This window comes from Haliotis cracherodii, unplaced genomic scaffold (genome assembly GCF_022045235.1).
Source record: "Haliotis cracherodii isolate W230 unplaced genomic scaffold, xgHalCrac1.p SCAF_26, whole genome shotgun sequence".
NCBI lineage: Eukaryota > Metazoa > Mollusca > Gastropoda > Lepetellida > Haliotidae > Haliotis > Haliotis cracherodii.
Window position 1 is genome coordinate 2,949,361 of NW_027266282.1, and position 20,356 is coordinate 2,969,716.

Here is a 20,356-nt window from a genome sequence, read left to right on the forward strand (position 1 = left end):
TCCATCGGATAACGTAAAAGTGGTGGTGTGGCTGGCAACAAAACCTTGTAGTTAGCCTAGATCTGTTCAATTAGGTTCAACTGGCGGTGTTCCTGCGACAGTGTGACCATGAATTGCGGTAAAGTTGTCTGTTTACTTAAATGGTGTTTGCGTTTCTCAAAGTAACACCTTATTCTCAGATGGTTTGAAATGATCATTGCGAGCTGTGAGGTATTTTCGCGTTGTGACTTTGAAACTGCTTGTGGTTGTGGTTATAGGGTCCGATGCGCTGATGTCATTGTAACCCGCCTTATCCATCACCATAACGCTTTGGCTATCCAGCCTTGGAAGAGGTTCATGTTCAAACCATTCAAAGAATACCGTTCCATTCATTTCTCGGTGGTAATCGCACTCTGATTTCTTGGCCTCGAAGACAAGTTCACAGCCGACTATCAAACATTTCGCATGAGTGCGAACGTACAGTGCAATGCGATGGCGGGTGACTGTTGGTCCATGATTTGTGTTTACCCACGTTTCATCAATGTACACTAATTGAAAACCTCAATTCGTGAACATTATGGATGGAATTACTGTCCCTAAACGTTGCTCTAACGCCACCACGCTTGGTGTATTTGCGCCCCAATTCAAGGCAAGTCCAAGTGTAGCATTGGAGATATTAATAGAATCTTTCGTGTCAGTCTGAATCGTTGTACAAGTTGGGCGCTTTGTGACGGTTCCTACTTTTTTCCTTTTATTGACACGGCTTTACATCTGTTTATATGGCAAACCAAGTTCATTGTGAGTTTTCTGATAATTTTTATAATCTGACATAACTAACTTCTTCGTCCTTTTCTTGACAAAATAGTTGTGTACATTTCGTACAGTTGAAACGTGTACAGAGTGTGTAATGATTTCCCTTATGGGAAACGTGTTACACAAATATACAAAACATTGTACAAAAGACTCATGTTGTATGAGAGTGAGTATGCTTTTACACCGCTTTCAGCAATATTCCAGCATTATGGCGACAGAGGACACGAGAAATGGACTTTACGCCGGCCTATATGGTGAATATAACCCGAGCCTTCAGCATGGTGTGCTGCCTCACCCTTTATGTTGTATGATACATGATTGAACTGTGGCGTGGTGTCCATGCTATTTTGTTTATTATCGCTACATTGCAATTGCATTTTTTATTTTGACAAAGTATCGGAGTCGTTAATAACTGTCGTGGGCCATGGTCACTTTAGTACTCCAACAGATGGATCTTTACTCATGTTATTAACGTCTAGTCTATCTTGACCTGACTCATTTGTAAAATAGGGCGTCCTGAAATAGCTTGAATATTACCGACTGTGGTAAAAAACAATGCCAGCTCGCTCATTCTGGTACAGAGAAACAACACAGTATGTTTATCATCTAAGTGATTTATTGATTATGCCTTCCATCTCTTGAAAAAGTACCCATGTCTCTGTAACAAAAAACACCATGTATTAGATGCCGTTGAAAGAAGTTTGACTTCAAATTACAAATTTAGCACGAATCTGATTATAAAAGCATTCAAACAATCAAAAGATTTCTTGCAAACCGTTGGACATAAATCTGAAGGTAACTACTATGATGACTTTTGGCTAGATATAAATCCACAATTATTAGCTAAAAGAATAAGAAAGGTAACAGAACCCTTGCTTCGACCAAGAACTTATCAATGTGTATGGGTTTAGTGCAGCGCGACACTTTCGTTATGCTCTTTGAAGGAAACGACATGGGGTTGTGGGGCTATTGGGCGTTATCGTATGACTAAACAGTTACATCGTGTGTTGAATGTGGGCACAGCTGCATGGCATGAAAGTAATCACACTGTGTGGTCGTGAGGTTGTAGAAACTTACTTTAGAAATCCATCGGAATATTTGAAAAATGCCATAGATAAAATACAAAGCTGCTTTGTGCCTGTAATTTATTATTTTTTTCATTGATCTAAAGTTGCAGGCAACAGACATCTGATGGGAGTAACATATGAATTTTATGTCGATTGCTAAACATATTTACTGACATTTAGTGAAGCTTATGCTCATTATAGGAAACGACACACGAATGTTGGGTTATCTTGTGACTAAACACTACCGCGCGCCTCAATGCATGCGGGCACAGCTGCAGAGTATGAGAGTAATCATACTGGGCGGTCGTGGGGTTGTAGAAACACTTCAGAAACCAAAAAAGGTCATAGACAAAATACAAAGCTGACTTTGCGCCTGTAATTTCCATATTTTCTTATTGATCTAAAGGTGCAGGAAACAGACATCTGATGGGAGATAACATATGAAGTTTATGTTGATTGCTAAACAATGTATGTAGTGTATGTAGAGTTATCCGATCATTTAACAACATTACTAAGGTCATTATTATCATCGATTAATGACAACCATATTAATGCTGCCTGATAGTTGTGGTTATGCTCCTACCTAATTCTGAATTTCGTGAGGGATGAAAGTGAAGTCTATCTTGAAACCTTCTCCATTTACGGATCCATCACTTGTGAAGACGAACTGGAAATGACCATCAGTACCTAGAACAAGATAAATACCTCTTAGAAACGGCAAAAGGGGAATCGGTGTTATAGAAAGAAGAATTGCAAACAATGTGCACTGGTAAGAAAAGAGAACAGTAAACAGGCGCGAATCACAGACCCTCCGTCTGAACAACACATAGCCGTTGATCTAACTTCTTCAGGTACTGGACAGGGAAATAGTGTGCGGAGAGTATGTTGAACCCAATCGTTAAAGACATGCCACGTGAAATGCAGGAAATTACACTCGTATGTGTGCTACTCACTGTACGTCTTCTCTTGGATGTTTGTTCCACACAGCTTGTCTCCTGCCATCTCAACAGCGTCGTATCGGCAGCTACTGCCTGACTCAACGTCAAACAATGGGAAGGTGAAGACTAGGTCACCAGCAGTGGGGGTGTTGATGGTGTAGGTGCAGTACATGTTGCTCTCGTAACCACCAGGCTGTGACTCAAACGTTCCGGATGTGGCGTTTATAGTTGCATTGCAGTAGACTGAAACAGGTGTTATTCATCAATGATAAAAGGCAGTAATAGGAAAATAATAATATTAATATGAAATCGAGAAACTTACGAGAAAAAAAATATAAATGTTGATAAGTGATAATGGACACGTAAAACTGAGATAATGAACATGAAACTGAGATAATGGATATGTGGAACTGAGATAATGGACATGTGAAACTGAGATAATGGACATGTGAAACTGAGATAATGAACATGAAACTGAGATAATGGACACGTAAAACTGAGATAATGAACATGAAACTGAGATAATGGATATGTGGAACTGAGATAATGGACATGCATTTACGTACCAAGTTCAGTGACATAATTGAAGGCGAAACCGCTGCGCACAACACTTCCGTCACTGGTAAATGCCATGTCAACTGTTGGCCCAGTGTCTACAAAACAGCAACACATATCGGTAATACAGGTCAATGAATGTCCAAAATACTGTTTTTACTCGTCACTTTCTTAATCTCTCAAAATGCTCGCTGCAACAAAACGTAAGTATGGAGGAACAGTTAAAGATATACAAAGTTCATGTGAATCATGTGAACTGCAGGTTGAGCGTAAATAAATCTTTGCCGTCAAAGCTGTTATTAAACATTATTATCGATGCTATTGCAGTCACCAAAACAGCACCTTAGCGAAGCTTTTGTGGGTGTTTATAACCATGGGAGTTTTGCGTTCTCGATTAATTAAACATACTATCTTACATTGTCGGATAAAGGACTCCTTTGCTCCACACAGTGTCTCGGTGGTGCCATCACTTGTTACTGTCAAACTGTCATAGTCGCAACTAGTATCGTCCTCGATGTCAAAACGGGTGAAGTTGACAGTGGTGATGTGAGGGGTGGGAGGAGACCGGAGAGTGATGTCACAGTGTTGGTTGTTTCTGTAATGATCCTCGGAATCAGTGGCCAAGGTATAGGTGCCCTCAAGATCTTCACTATCGAAGTTGCAGTCTGGAATTTCAGTACAAGTTGATATACTTTTGTAGAGCAGACAATCCAGTGATTGATATCATGAGCGTCGATCTACGCAATTGGGATACGATAACATGCACCAACCAAGTCAGCGAGCCTGACCACCCGATCCCAATTATGCACCTCCTATGAGAAGCACAGTCGCCTCTTCATGGGCCAGTTGGTTTAAGCAACATATCACATATGATATTCTTGATATTCTTCTCTTTTTTTTCTTTTTTTGTTTAATGTTTTACATCGCACTCAGCAATATTCCAGCTATATGACGGCGGTCTGTAAATAATCGACTGTAGACCAGACAATCCAGTGATCATCATAAGCATTAATCTACGCAATTGGGATACGATAACATGCACCAACCAAGTCAGCTGGAATGGCTACCCGACCCCGCTGGGCACATCCAACGACAAGCATAGTCGCCTCTTCACGGGCCAAAGGGCCGGGCGGTCGGGTAGCCTAGTGGTTAAAGCGTTCGCTCGTCACGCCGAAGACCCGGGTTCGATTTCCGACATGGGTACAATGTGTGAAGCCCATTTCTGGTGTCCCCCGCCGTATTATTGCTGGAATATTACTAAAAGCGGCGTAAAACCTTACTCACTCACTCTTCACGGGCCATTTGGTATACGTAACATATCACAAAAGACAAAGACTATATTACGGACACGCCTTGATACAAACTGGAATACTGTTTAAAGCAGTGTCTAACCCAATTCGCTCTCTACTGTAAATAGAAGTCCCTCGTAGTTTTCGCTGAATTGTCGACATGAACTAAACATTATAATTGGAGGTCCATTAATGTTTATAGGTGGGGTTATTGCTATGCTGGCAATGCTCTGAAATGTTAAAATGTTTGGTGGAACGAATATGACCTCGGTAACACATTACATTGGTTTTTGTTTTTGGCTGATCTATGAGTTAATAATTTCTACATTCTTATTTCCTGAGATAAAACAATGATACGTATGTCAAAATCGTATAAAGACGGTGCCCTGCATGGCGTTCAGCATGAGGAGATGTAACAAGGGCTGGTCGGCTCGGAATCATTATACTGTGTCTTAGTGAGGTATCCATGTTAAACTTCGGTATTGTGTTTCAATGTAGATATGTATGTTCGTGGTTTACAGAGGAATATATTGATACTTACGCTCTTCAATAGTGAACAAAGCCACAAAGCCCTTTCCTGTAACACTGCTGTCACTTCTGAAGCGGATGATGGCTGATCCACCTTGTGCCGACACTGAAGGAAAGACATCATAACCTCAGGGTTAATACAAAATATCAAGTTATATTTGTTTTCTCAGGCCAAGAATCTACATGGCATCATAGAACTTATTTTTAACTTTATGTCTTTTTTTTCCAGTTATGTTACCTGTTGCTCTAATATTTGTTTCAAGGTTTAACAGTTCACCAATACAAAAAGAAAATGTTTCGAATACTGCAGTAGTACATGGACTCTTACCTCTCGTTGCTTTTGGAAAATCGCTTCCACTGTATTTATCATCCCCACTTACCTCTCGTTGCGTTGGGCAAATCGCTTCCACAGTATTTATCATCCCCAACCTGGACGTAGTCGTAGCGGCAGCCGCTCGAAGACTCTGTGTCGAGGGCGATGAAGTTAATGTCCAGATAGAAGGGGGTATTGCGAGTGAACTCGTATGAGCAGTCCATGTTGTTGGTGTAGTCACTGCCGGTACCGGGGAGACTTTGGATAACTCCCGCCGAGACGTTGGAGTTGATGTACAAACAGTCGCCATCACTCAAGGAAGGAACACCTCCTGATTGGCACAAATAGTAAATTTGGTTCGTGGTAAGAAACTTGATATAAATTCATGAACCGCACATATGTAATAGTGGTTTCACCTATACTCTCCAGCTTGGATGGTACATTAATAACGTTGTTCACGTCGTGTTGACTCGTCTGATTGGCAGAAAAGAAATTGTTATTGCCATTGTAATTTGATCAGTAGATTCCTTCATTGTATGTATCCTCTTTAAAAATATCTTTAAACAAAATCCCCATATTTCTAAATCCTACACTTGAACATATGTTAGAGTTGGATCGGGAAGCCATATTGTTTCCTTTTGTTTTCTTTTCTTTTTGGCAACTGAAGTAACATAGGTACCGGTGGCTAGTTTCGGTTCTGCTGATAGGTACGTGTGTAGCCTGAAGATGCATTTGGCCTCAATGTCACAGAATGATATTAATATCCGATACCCCCGCGTAAATGTCGCGTTTAGAACCAATACCGATGAATTTGGCTTACTTGGCAGGATGGTGTAGGTGGCGCTGTACCCTGCTCCTGTCTGACTGGAGTCAGAAGAAAATGTCACAGTGACGTTACCTCCATCTGACGTGTCTGAAAAATCAACCTATTGCATTGAGTACAGCTGAGAATATAACTTAATTTGATATTTTGAAACACCTTTCAAACTGCTTCGTACGTGTTCATCGCTCTTTTTACTTAACATATATTATTTCCTTATGTTAAAGATTTATAGGAATCAATCACGCGTCAATGTTTCTTGTGTCGCAGGTTACCAACTCTGCATCTTTCGAGAGTTTCATCACAAAGGTGAAACACGCACACTTATGTTTGTGTCATAGATGAGCCTGGCCCACCCACAGACATAACTATCATTGTTGATGAAACACATGCAATACCTGAAAGTTAACTATTTTCAGACGGATTTACAAATTCTATAGTTAGCTCCTTTTCACTGACTTCCGTCGTACTTTTGAGAGTGACAATTGTTAATTCGACTAATATGTAACTTGCATGCTGGACTAACGCATTTCTAATTACACCGGTGAACCAGAAGTGAGATTTAAGATGTAACAAATGTGTGAGACTGACACTCCACTGTTCTGTTGTCCCATGTTGATCCACATCCCTTCTGGCTGTTTCCCTCGCCCATATCAACCTCCAGGTAGTCGTATCTACAGGTGGATGAGTCCTCGAGGTCAAACGTTGTGAAGCTGAGGACCAAGGTGTATGGTACACTGGGGCCTGTGATGACAGTGACACACTGCACGTTGTTGGCGTAGCTGCCATTGCCTGGGCTTGTCAGGGCGCCATCATCTGATGTCAGGACTTGGGTGCAGGTATCTGTCGTGATGGGACGTTACAAAGGAATTGCTGCACGTGTGAGTGAGTGCGTGAGGTTTAAAGTCGCTTTGAACAGTATTCCACTTATATCATGGTTGATGGATATAATATATGTAGAGCCATATTGGTAACTATTTATAGATTCATGGATTTACAACTCCGTGAACAGATACATTATGGCTTAGTGTGTCCATGATCCGTTGTCCCTAAGAACATGGTTTGGCTGGCGGTCATTCCAGATTGAATAAACACACATATGGACCAATGCAGTCAGTGCCACTACAAGAAATATTAAGACTCACCAGTGTCAGGAGAAGATGTAGTTACAGGGAGGGTGGTGGTTTGTGTTGTCACTGTAAAGAAATGTTAAACATGGACAAGAGCAGAGATAAGAATTATCCTCACAAATAATTAGTATATGAAAGTCTTTGTTAGGTGTTTAATCTAAATGTTAACATTTTGCATCAATGAAACAATTATGTATTGTATCCGGAACAATGCTTAATGGTTTTCTGTCTTGGAGGCAAAAAGAAAATCCAATAAAAAGTTGAAGCATGAGTCCTAAATCAGGAAAATATTCTCAATATGACAGTCAGATCACACGACTTCACGTCCCAGCAGAACTACTCAGAGAACTGAATCACAATATGTATGACCATATTGCGGATCCTTATATGACATACTACCTGTTAGCCCTCTGACTCAGCCCTCAACGACTCAATAATAGTACCTGGTAGCGTTGGTAGCGTAGGCAGTGGGGATGTGGTTATGTTGTCCGCCGGAGTGAAGTTGAAGTCTATTCGAAAACCATCTTTAGCTACGGAACCATCGCTTGTAAAGAGGAACTGGAAATGGCCATCAGTACCTGTGAAAACAAACTTGCATTTAAATGACACAACAAAGGAAATCAGTATTTAAGAAACCAAACAGTTCTTTTCCGAGAGACATATACTTATACACAGAGCAAAGCCAAGATTTATTATTTTGGCCTCACGGAAAAATAGCGAGGATACGTGGGTGAGTGAGTATCAGTCAAGAGGGTGACATGTCACAAGTGATTCCAGAGACATGAGACAGGCAGGTGTTATCTTATAGTGATAGTGTGTAGAAAGTGGGAAACGGAGCAACCCTTTGTGAATGGTTTAGACGCGTGGACACAATGCATATTCAAATGCTACTCACTGTACGTCTTCTCTTGGATGTTTGATCCACACAGCTTGTCTCCTGCCATTTCAACAGCGTCGTATCGGCAGCTACTGCCTGACTCAACGTCAAACATTGGGAAGGTGAAGACGAGGTCACCAGGACCGGGGGTGTTGATGGTGTAGGTGCAATACATGTTGTTCTCGTAACCACCGGGAAGCGACTCAAAGGTTCCGGACGGGGCGTTTATAGTTGCATTGCAGTAGACTGAAACAGGCGCAAATCAAGAATAGTTTCATCGAATATCATGAACTGATGAAGAAGTAAGTATGCTTGATCATGCGCAGCAACGGGTGTAGAAGCACAGTGATTATTCATTTGAAACCTATTTTAGTCTACATTACGACAGGAAACTCAGATAATGCACACGTGAACTGAGATCATAGGTATGTAAAACTACGATAATGCACATTTGAAACTGAGATAATGGACACGTGAAACTGAGATAGTGGACACGTGAAACTGAGATAGTGAACACGTGAAACTGAGATAGTGGACACGTGAAACTGAGATAGTGGACACGTGAAACTGAGATAATGGACACGTGAAACTGAGATAATGGACACGTGAAACTGAGATAGTGGACACGTGAAACTGAGATAATGGACATGTGAAACTGAGATAATGGACACGTGAAACCGAGATAATGGACACGTGAAACTGAAATGATAGACACATGAAACTGAGATAATGAACATGAATGTACGTACCAATTTCAGTGACATAACTGAAGGAGAAACCGCTACGCACAACACTTCCGTCACTGGTAAACGTCATGTCAACAGGCCCAGTGTCTACAAAACATTAATACATATAGGTAATAGCAGGCAAACAGTCTCAAAAATACTGTTTTACTCGTATGAATATGTAATCACCATAGTCTCTCTAAATGCTTACCAAAAAAAAGACTTAGATCATCATAGACTTGATATATATAACGCTCTTTTTACGAAACACATTAGATGTTAATCACAGGTTAAAACAGTTTCTCATTACGTGTCTCATCGACTTTAAAACAATGGGGTTTCTCCAACAACAGACATCCCTGACTGACCGATGTTATCCGAAGGAGGGACATAGAACTACTCCACTCAATACATCAGCTGGAACCAGGTGTAAAACACACGTTGTATAAGATGAGCACACATTCGGTTTGCTATAGGGTTAACGTTGACATGAGAAAACAGTATTTTTCCAAACATCAGTGCTAATATAATCACAAAGTGATGTATCATTACCAATTGTTCATTACAGCACCTCAAAGGCTTTTATTGGTGTTTGTTACCATGAGATTTTTGCATTCTCGGTTAATTACTTTAAAAACATAGCAAGACTATCTTACATTGTCGGATAAAGGACTCCTTTGCTCCACACAGTGTCTCGGTGCCGTCATCACTTGTTATTGTCAAACTGTCATAGTCGCAACCCGAATCGTCCTCGATGTCAAAACGGGTAAAGTTGACAGTGGTGATGTGAGGGGTGGGGGGAGAGCGGAGAGTGATGTCACAGTGTTGGTTGTTTTTGTAATGATCTTCAGAATCAGTGGCCAAGGTATAAGTGCCCTCAAGATCATCAATTTCGGAGTTGCAGTCTGGAATTTCAGAATAAAACGATAACTTACTTACGGGGTTTAATTAAAGAGCTTAAATGAATACTACTCAAAGGTAATTATTCATGACTATCCTAGTTATAGCGCCACGTAATTGACTAAAGAAATATGACATCGCACCTATAACTAAAATATACATCATGTTAAAAGTCAATATACAACTAGCCGAAGTACTGGCTTGCACAACAAAATCGGTTTATCTAAATTGTCTCAGACAATAACGTCCTCATTGATTTTGTTACTAACATTCAATCAACACATTGTGATGCAGAACACACACATTCACGAGTATCAATTGGACGGTTGGAAACACTCGCCACGTTCTCAAATTAACGATCCACTTTGGAACATATTTGTGTGTTGATACATTTGGAATTGTGATTGGGTTTGGGACAAAGATCATCACAAAAGGTTGATAAAGGAAATATATCCATGCTATAAGAATCTACTATGCATCTTCAACATGTCGTATTTACATTATAGTTACATGAATCCCATTGAACAACCCTAACACTGTCCTTCCAAATGTGTTATGTTCACGATGCACACAAATGTCGACCCTACCACCTTTACAACCCCAGCCCTGCCCCCTAGATGAGGTATTTTTATGAATCACACGGGTGTACCACCTTTACAACCTCAGCCCTGCCCCCTAGATGAGGTGTGTTTATGATGCACACGAGTGTACCACCTTTACAACCCTAGCCCTGCCCCCTAGATGGGGTATGTTTATGATGCACACGAGTGTACCACCTTTACAACCCTAGCCCTGCCCCCTAGATGAGGTATGTTTATGATGCACACGAGTGTACCATCTTTACAACCCTTACCCTGCCCCCTAGATGAGGTATGTTTATGATGCACACGAGTGTACCACCTTTACAACCCCAGCCCTGCCCCCTAGATGGGGTATGTTTATGATGCACACGAGTGTACCACCTTTACAACCCCAGCCCTGCCCCCTAGATGGGGTATGTTTATGATGCACACGAGTGTACCACCTTTACAACCCTAGCCCTGCCCCCTAGATGAGGTATGTTTATGATGCACACGAGTGTACCATCTTTACAACCCTAACCCTGCCCCCTAGATGAGGTATGTTTATGATGCACACGAGTGTACCACCTTTACAACCCCAGCCCTGCCCCCTAGATGGGGTATGTTTATGATACACACGCGTGTACCACCTTTACAACCCCAGCCCTGCCCCCTAGATGGGGTATGTTTATGATGCACACGAGTGTACCACCTTTACAACCCTAGCCCTGCCCCCTAGATGAGGTGTGTTTATGATGCACACGCGTGTACCACCTTTACAACCCCAGCCCTGCCCCCTAGATGAGGTATGTTTATGATGCACACAAGTGTACCACCTTTACAACCCTAGCCCTGCCCCCTAGATGAGGTGTGTTTATGATGCACACAAGTGTACCACCTTTACAACCCTAGCCCTGCCCCCTAGATGGGGTATGTTTATGATGCACACGAGTGTACTATGTTTACATTCTATCCCTGTCCTCATAAATGAGGTTTGTTTATGCACACCTGTGAACCATTTTTACAACCTGCTCTGCCCTCCTACTCGTATATGAGATATGTTCATGATGCACAGGTGACTCTGACATATAAGCCGATCAACCGTAACTCTGCCTCCTTAATGTGGAAGTTAGATGCTATACACATGCTGAATTTGTCATACTATCTGTTTAACTTTAGCAGCACTCTTTTAGATCAGGTATATTTTTGCTGCATACCGTCTTAAGAACCTTAACGTCCTCGGAGATTTGATATACTGGTATGCATGCTGAACACGTGCCTTTATTGATACTTACGCTCTTCAATAGTGAACAAAGCCACAAAGCCCTTTCCTGTAACACTGCTGTCACTTCTGAAGCGGATGATTGCTGATCCACCTTGTACCGACACTGAAGGAAAGACATCATATACCCTTAGGGTTAATACAAAATAAATACAAGTTATATTAGTTTTCTCAGGCCAGTTTTCATGGCATCATAAAACTTATTTGTAAACTTTATGTCTTTTTGAAGTAGCGACAGCTGTTGTTCTTATCTTGGTTCCAAACGCCTGACAGTTCACCAATACAAAAAGAAAATGTTTCGAATACTGACAATTGTTCATGGATACTTACCTCTCGTTGCGTTGGGCAAATCGCTACCACAGTATTTATCATCCCCAACCTGGACGTAGTCGTAGCCGCAGTTGCTCGAAGACTCTGTGTCGAGGGCGATGAAGTTGATGTCCAGATAGAAGGGGGTATTGCGAGTGAACTCGTACGTGCAGTCCATGTTGTTGGTGTAGTCACTGCCGGTACCGGGGAGACTTTGGATAACTCCCGCCGAGACGTTGGAGTTGATGTACAAACAGTCGCCATCACTCAAGGAAGGAACACCTCCTGATTGGCACAAATAGTAAATTTGGTTCGTGGTAAGAAACTTGATATAAATTCATGAACCGCACATATGTGATAGTGGTTTCGCCTATACTCTCCAGCTTTGATGGCGCATGAATAACGTTGTTCACGTCGTGTTTACTCTGTTAGCTACAGGGTACGGTGTTCAATATGAATGACACTACTTCTTCACAACACCTACATTATACAGCATGAATAATAAAGAGATAATTACATTCAGGTGTGTATGAAATTGATTTAACTCGGCACAGAAATCATGTCTTAATACAATCACAGACTTTGGAAAATATATTGTATTACAATGTTCTCAGTCTATATATATGTTATTTTAACAAGTACACTTATTATTGGACACACTCCATTTGGTATTGTATGGAATGAGCTTAATAGTTAGTACATTTGAAGTTCGGTGTAGGGGTAGAAGTTTTGAACCATTACAAGTGTTGCCTGTCGCTGACTTGTAAAGTTAACATATTAATGATTGCTTACTTGGTTGAATGGTGTAAGTTGCGATGTATCCCGCTCCTGTCTGACTGGAGTCAGAAGAGAACGTCAGTGTGACGTTACCGCCATCTGATGAGTCTGCAATCATCAATGGTGGTACTGGATTGACTACAAAGACCTGAACATACAATCATAACTAGAAGCCGTTTGTCGAAGTTTCAAGGTGATGCTGTGGAAGGTGGGAGTGGGTGGGAGCCATTTAGCATTTGGTCTCATGTTTGCACATACAGCTAAAAAAATGAATGCAAACTTTGACAATTTGAAAATAAAAAAGAAATAAGTGTATCCCTGACACAGATAAGTTTTTAATCAACTTCTGTTTTTAGACTGGAATCCTGTGTGAGGAATCAGCCCTTCCAGGCAGGTTATGTGTGCTTGTGTTGAGCACAGCGCCATGTTGTCCTTGGCATATTACAGACTAGATGGGAGCACTCGATCAGATCACATTTAACTCTACAGGAGTGTTACAGTTATATTTCTTTTGATGGATAAATCAATTTCAATTGATAATTTCCATTTTCATAAAGGCAAAAGAGGGCATTATTATATTAGCTCAACTTATCTCAGTTTGTGTCTTGCAGGGGCCATTGCACTGGATGCAGCACAGAACAAGCAGCCGTGTGTTTTCCAATTGCAGATGGATCTCTGATTTACACTATATTTAAACTACAAATTAAAGCCCTTTTTTATACAGTTTCAAAACTTTTGTCTGATGATATTTTAAGCATATGTCTGTACTAGAGGTGAGATGTAAGATGTATGTATGACATTAATGTATGACTGACACTCCACTGTTCTGTTGTCCCAGCTTGATCCACATCCCTTCTGGCTGTTTCCCTCGCCCATATCAACCTCCAGGTAGTCGTATCTACAGGATGAAGAGTCCTCGAGGTCAAACGTTGTGAAGCTGAGGACCAAGGTGTATGGTACACTGGGGCCTGTGATGACAGTGACACACTGTACGTTGTTGGCGTAGCTGCCATTGCCGGGGCTTGTCAGGGTGCCAACATCTGATGTCAGGACTTCGGTGCAGGTATCTGTCGTGATGGGACGTTAGAAGGGAATTGTTATATGTGTAGAATATCAATAACAATGCATACACTGTATGTATAAATATATATTGACAACTAACTTTAAATCAGATTACGGAAATACTCATCTGAATGGTCTGAAATTTCAACATGGGAATGGACGAAGGGTATACAATTCCCACATGTTTAAAGCTCATACAGTGATGACCTGAATTAATGAAAATAATCCCATACAATGTCCCTTGTTCTCAACTATCGTGTGCATAATTTAATTTTCACTATCTTAAAGTGTACCTAATTTGACAACAAGAAGTTGTACTCACTGTCCTCGGTGTCGGAGAGACTTGTAGCATTCACGGTTATATTCACTGTCCAACACACACAGGTGAAACACATATGAATAAAAATGACAAGTACATTCGATTGAAGAGCAACGTTTGATGAATATTTCGTAATCATACAATGTTGGCGTGACAGAAAACGACAATTTCTTCACAGCATATTGTTTTGAGTTTTTCTTTTTCGGGCATAACTTCAATTTCACAAGAGCTACACTGATTAAGAAAGTTCACAGTAACGCCAAATAACTTGGTCGGGATGGATCTCATTATGCCATATATGGGAAATCCTTCTATTGGTATCTGGCATTATATTACATAGTACACTTAGAGTACCTGGTAGCGTTGTTGCTTCTGTGAAATTAGTTGACATCGTTGCGTTGAAGATAACGTCCACTGGATATGGTGTTGTCTCAACAGATTCAACCCTTCGAACTGCAAAGTGTGACAAATAACATGTTAATACGTGATACGAAACAACATACGTATGATCTCGGTGTGTACGTATCTACTATCTACATACGAATCCTTGATATACGTTATTGTCAACACTTCATTATTGTCTTGGCTATATCCGTACTGTGTTTGTTTGAAACCATGATGCGAATCGAGCTCTATAATCATAACATATCCCCATCAATGATTCACCCTCCTCTGGTGGAGTGTGTCAGGTATTTACCTGGATTCATGGAATACGTGGCCTGGACACCCCGTCCTGTCACTGATCCATCGGAGTGGAAGCAAACATTGAAACGACCGTCGTGGAATTCAACTGAAGGTACAAACAACATCATATGTGAGAGGAAGCCACCACAGACGTGCTGGATGCGCGACTTGGAAGCTATATCAAATTTTACATACAACCATTTTTTTAAACTCTATATCAAACGAATATCAACGTATGTTTGCAGTATGCAGAGGCATTCATGGAACAAACCCACAGAACGATCGTCCCTCCACTGGTGCTTCGCCTGCCTCACTTTATAGTAAAGATGTGAAGTAGTCTAGGCGCTAGATCAGTGTGTGAAACATGGCTATAGAGATCAGGATGAAGGTATGCATGTTCAGCATCAGTCTACACCAGACCCGTGAAGATCCGGTGTAGACTAGGTCTTCATCAACCCATGTTTGCCATAAAAGGCGACTTTGCTTGTCGTAAGATTCAACTAACGCGATCCGGTGGTCAGGCTCGCTGACTTGGTTGAAGCATGTCATTGATCCCAATAGCGTGGATCGATGCTCATGATGCCAATCACTGGATTGCCTGGTCGAGACTCGATTATTCACAGACCGGAGTCAGACAGCTGGAATATTGCTCATTGCAACAGTCTATACCACTCATCATATGAAAGGGATACTGAAACATTTCATATTGTGATTACAACAGCTTATTGAACTGTGAATTTATATGTAATCAACTTGTAATGAAGGTGCACATGTTGCAGTTCGTGGCAATATGAATGCTATTCGCATGTCAACATATCCGAGTAATCAATTACATACAAGCCCTTCCTCTATACTTCCTCTCCCTGACAAACGTTGTGTAGTATGTATTAAACGACTGTATCTGATGAACATCCAACGGAATCGTGTTTTCCAGAAACTATTAAGCTTGTGGTATCTTATACATGAAGCACGCACTTGGCTTTTTTCAGAAACTTCTGTATTCAATCAGATAAAAAAATAGCCGTCAACTCACACTCTCTCTGGGTCCCCGCATCTACAGTGCCACACTCCCTCAGTTTTTTGTCAATGCCATCAAACTCAATGTAGTCAAACACGCAGCCGGTGGCCTCCTCGATGTCAAACACGTTGAAGACGAAGGTGATAACGCCCGACCCGGTGAAGCTTGGGTGAAGGGAGTAACAGACGTCCTGGCTGTTTTCGTAGTTGCCGTCAGCGTTGATACTGATGCTGCCATGGTTGCCATAGTAGGTAGTATTACCTGGACAAGAAACATTTATATTGTGAAATATCCATAATAGCTAAATACTTGCTCCCCAGCACATCCTGTTGAGTGAATAGACCTATTTAATCAACAGGTCACATTATCATGACGAAAACTCTCTCAACACACGTCACTGACTAATCAAGCTGTGATTTGTTGTTTTAAGGCCACACATCGATATATTCCAGCACTATACATAATTGTGTCTTGGCCGGATTAAGATCGGATACAATTACTGGCAATCACATGGCCTGATCACCCGGTCCACTGACTCGCCTCGTACGGCAAGCTTCGTATTTCAACAGGATATCCCAAAAGGGTAATCTTTCATGTTGTGATGTCGTTGATGAACTGGACTTGCTTGATTATAACTTACCTGAAGTTGTGACTGGTTCTTGTGGATACTCAGGGTATGCTGTGGCGTATTCAGGGTAGGATGTGATGTAGACAGGGTAGGTTGTGGCGTAGTCAGGGTAGGCTGTGGCGTAGTCAGGGTAGGATGTGACGTAGTCAGGGTAGGCTGTGGCGTAGTCAGGGTAGGATGTGGTGTAGTCAGAGTAGTATATGGCATAGTCAGGGTAGGCTGTGGAATAGTAAGGGTAGGCTGTGGAATAGTAAGGGTAGGCTGTGGAATAGTAAGGGTAGGCTGTGGAATAGTAAGGGTAGGCTGTGGAATAGTAAGGGTAAGCTGTGGAATAGTAAGGGTAGGCTGTGGAATAGTAAGGGTAGGCTGTGGATGTGGTGTAGTCAGGGTAGGCTGTGGTGTAGGCAGGGTTGGATGTTGCGTCGACGTTCACTGCAATAAAGTGTGCAACTTGTTATGTTTTGTAAGTGAAGTATGGTTATAATTAACGTGAACATTTGAGACAAATTGACGTATCAAACGTTCTGAAAGAATAAAAATATAGACTTGTTCGAACTAAAGAACAATAAATTCGATGTTACAATATTCGAATTGACCGCCTCCGTCGTCTAGTGGTAGAGCGTCCGCCCGGAGAGTGGAAGGTCCGGAGTTCGATCCCCGGCCGCGTCATACCAATAGACGTTAAAAGATGGTACTTGTTGTTACCCGCTCGGCATTAAGGGGCTAAAACAAGGACTGGTCGGCTCGGAGTCAGTATGCTGTGTCTGAGCGGGGTATTCATGTTAAACTGCCGCATGGTATCTCAGTGAGCTAGCACTATAAATCGGCATCAGTCCGGTCTAGTTCAAGCAGCCACACACACGTGAATGCACGTCGCTATATAAGTGCAATAATCTTGGACGCGACGTTAAACCCCATTTCACCTCACCTCAACAATAGTCGAATTGATATTCATTCGCCTGGCTGAGGTGTGAAGCTTTATTTACAGAATAGCAAAAAGACAGTGTGTCGATTATTAGTTAGTCTACAACAGTGGACTATTCTACTCACCTGTGTCTATGCTGTAGGCTCCACTGACCCCTTGGCCGGTGACGGAGCTGTCGCTGCTGAAACACACTTCGAACTGACTGCCATTTACCACGACTGAAATACATAAAAATCTACTAAAAGTACAGGGACAGCATTGTGAGATAGGAACAAGAAAACAGCAAACATCTGTTCACAGTGAATCACAAAGCAAATTGGGAATCTGGAATAGTTGTTCCTTTCGGCAGGAAGGGGGGGGGGGGGGGGGGGGGGGGCAACGGAATGACAATGCAGGTAATACTATGATGCACTTATACCTGGATTACCTACTCGTTCATGACGTTAGGTGTCAGTGTAACACTACCTACTATCCGAATAGAACCGATTACATACAAAGCCTGTTACTGTTTTTCCATGCTTTGACTATTATGTCTACTATTATATCTGCACATATGGACATTATTGAACATAGTACTCACATGTCCTTGAGAAATCCGTCTTCTGTCCGCACTCCTTCACAGGCCCATCGTCCGTGTCGAATGTGAGGGCATCATATATACAACCAGAGCTACTTTCCACGTCAAACGAACTAAACTGGAATGTGATTGTCCATGTCCCCTGAACGTCAGGCACGATGTCCCAGCAGCAGTTCTCGTTGTTGCCGTACTCGCCGCCAATGTTGGTGGAAATTGGCCCGAAGTAGTCATACCTCGTTCCTCCATCACAACCTGTGGAAGGAACGTGTTTTAACCATACAAACTAATGATCGACAACTAACTAATACATGTTATCTTTATAATCTAGTTTAACAACGTGTTGCCATGTTCCTGATAATTGTATACCAATGGTATGGTGTTTACTTAGCCGTAATAGAATGGTCTCGATGATACTGTTTAGATCTTAAAGTTCTATTTAGAAATGACATACATCTTGTTCCCAAGAGCACTTTAGCCACAGAGAAATGGGTTTGTGGGTAGGGGTTTGAGGGGATTGGGCTTTCGATAATTGACTTCAATAAGTTTACATCCAAAGATAAGTTACGCAAACTTGATTTAGGTATGGTCTTCGCCTTGGAGTGTACGTTTATACCTACATAAACGCGCAAACGCATTGCTCACAGTTCTTAAAGTGAGTGAGTGAGTTGGGTTTTAACGCCGCTTTTAACAGTATTCCAGTTACATCGCGGCGTGTCAGCTTAATGTGGGAGGAAAGCCCGAAGTGATGCAGGTGCAGGTCTCAGACGTTTACCGCTTCGGTGAAACCCACGAGCACGGGTATAGTGCTGACAAACCTAGAAACATAATTGGGGTGAACCGGGATTCGAACCCACAATCATAGGTTTCTGGCGTGCCCAAGGGACGTAACTCTACAGAGAATCGCGGCGCCTTAGACGACTGGGCCACCCGTGCCCCCCACAGTTCTTAAATGAATGCTAGTGCTTACCGGATGTTTGTCGACGCTCACGTGATTGAACGTTCTGTGGCAAAAAACAAACAATGGTGTATTTAATCACATAATCTTTCCTATCAACCATACTTTTCAAATGATTATACAGACATCCCCAGTCTAAGCAAACGGCTTGGCACACACGCTAATATTGTGCAATTAACATAATTATTAATGTCCTTAAACACACTTCACGATTCAAATTAAGAAAGGATAAGAATAGTGTATATAATAACTCTTTTTTATATGAACAAGAGCAGAAACTGTCAGTAGTGAATGTGTCTATGATAAACTTTTGTACATACAGCATGGGATGGACGAGATAGGCTAATGACGTATGTGTTACATATTTAATGCAAAGGCCAAGTATATGGTTGGCGACTTGCATGGTTTTGTGGCTAAATGCCCTCACTGTAGTCACCTACTTCAAACCCGAAAGAGGCATTATACTTATCATACAAACACATATTGCAAAAACTTCCAGAAACCTGAAGTCAACTTTGTAAGACACGTCTCGGTGCGAGATGCGCCCTATCACCTGATCCTAATTCAAGGTATAAATACAAGCTGCCAGTCATCTATCAAAACAGATTCTTAAAAAAGTTCCACTCTTTGCCAGTTTACTGTTCAGATTGTTCTAACAGTTTTATCATCATGCCTATTTCTACATGTGTAAAATGCTATTCGAGGAAATATACTCACATTGAAAGCCCTGCCTTCAGTCTGAGCCAAAAGAAGGCTCACTACCAAAGTAAAGCAAATCATGCCTGGTACATACATGTTGCATGTGTTGAATACTGCGAAATGTAGCTGCATTTATACCTATTCACAGAACAAGCACCTGTTGAATGCACCCCAAAAACATGTTAGACAAAAATGTTTGTCAATAGAACATGACGAAACACTTCAGCATAAAGGCACATTTGCTTGAACATCTGCTCCTGGTAGATGGTTCACCTGCTACCTTCAAGCTTAGATATCCACACTGATGGACAGGTGACCTGAAATATGGAATATGATTACATGACGTGTTTACTCAGCTATATCACTCACCGGCCCAGCAATGAGGACGTGGCTAGAATTATATTATTTTTGCTATTTTTTTACACCTGTTGTGCATGGTCTTGTTAGAGCAGAATGCGGGAAAATGGTAAGGGGACAAGTAACAGCAATAGTGAAATTCTGTCCACATCCAACACATTATTTTTAGGATTTCGTCTTTCTAAGCTCTTTAAACTTTAATGTTGTTGCTAATTGTGTTTTAAGACCTGAAATGAAACTGCCGCAGCAAGCCCGGGTAGAAATGTGTTC

The 20,356-nt window shown here is 41.6% G+C and overlaps 1 protein-coding gene across 1 annotated transcript; it reads right to left on the reverse strand.

Annotated features, from left to right (window-relative positions):
* Window positions 1-1,390: 1,390 nt before the first annotated feature.
* Window positions 1,391-19,825, reverse strand: LOC139472973 (cubilin-like). The gene is made up of 27 exons (XM_071255462.1): window positions 19,748-19,825; window positions 19,043-19,076; window positions 18,079-18,327; window positions 17,624-17,716; window positions 16,586-17,005; window positions 15,961-16,206; window positions 14,941-15,033; window positions 14,598-14,696; window positions 14,247-14,291; window positions 13,678-13,929; window positions 12,878-12,970; window positions 12,107-12,370; window positions 11,790-11,882; window positions 9,691-9,939; window positions 9,059-9,142; window positions 8,328-8,555; window positions 7,876-8,010; window positions 7,448-7,498; window positions 6,894-7,145; window positions 6,303-6,395; window positions 5,550-5,813; window positions 5,183-5,275; window positions 3,769-4,017; window positions 3,364-3,450; window positions 2,813-3,040; window positions 2,443-2,546; window positions 1,391-1,450 (listed from the first exon to the last, which is right to left on the reverse strand). Exons 1-26 carry the CDS (start codon window positions 19,823-19,825, stop codon window positions 2,443-2,445), a joined length of 4,176 nt encoding a protein of 1,391 aa, XP_071111563.1. The 3' UTR covers window positions 1,391-1,450.
* Window positions 19,826-20,356: the final 531 nt, after the last annotated feature.

What these genes read in the sequence shown, in the direction of transcription:
- LOC139472973 (XM_071255462.1), bottom strand. Translation starts at nt 19,825, where the DNA reads ATGTATGTACCAGGCATGATTTGCTTTACTTTGGTAGTGAGCCTTCTT. An exon ending in GACGGATTTCTCAAGGACAT is followed by an intron (nt 17,717 to 18,078) that starts GTGAGTACTATG and finishes TATGTATTTCAG; the next exon opens with TCGTGGTAAATGGCAGTCAG. An exon ending in GGACAACAGAACAGTGGAGT is followed by an intron (nt 6,396 to 6,893) that starts GTCAGTCTCACA and finishes TTGATTTTTCAG; the next exon opens with ACACGTCAGATGGAGGTAAC.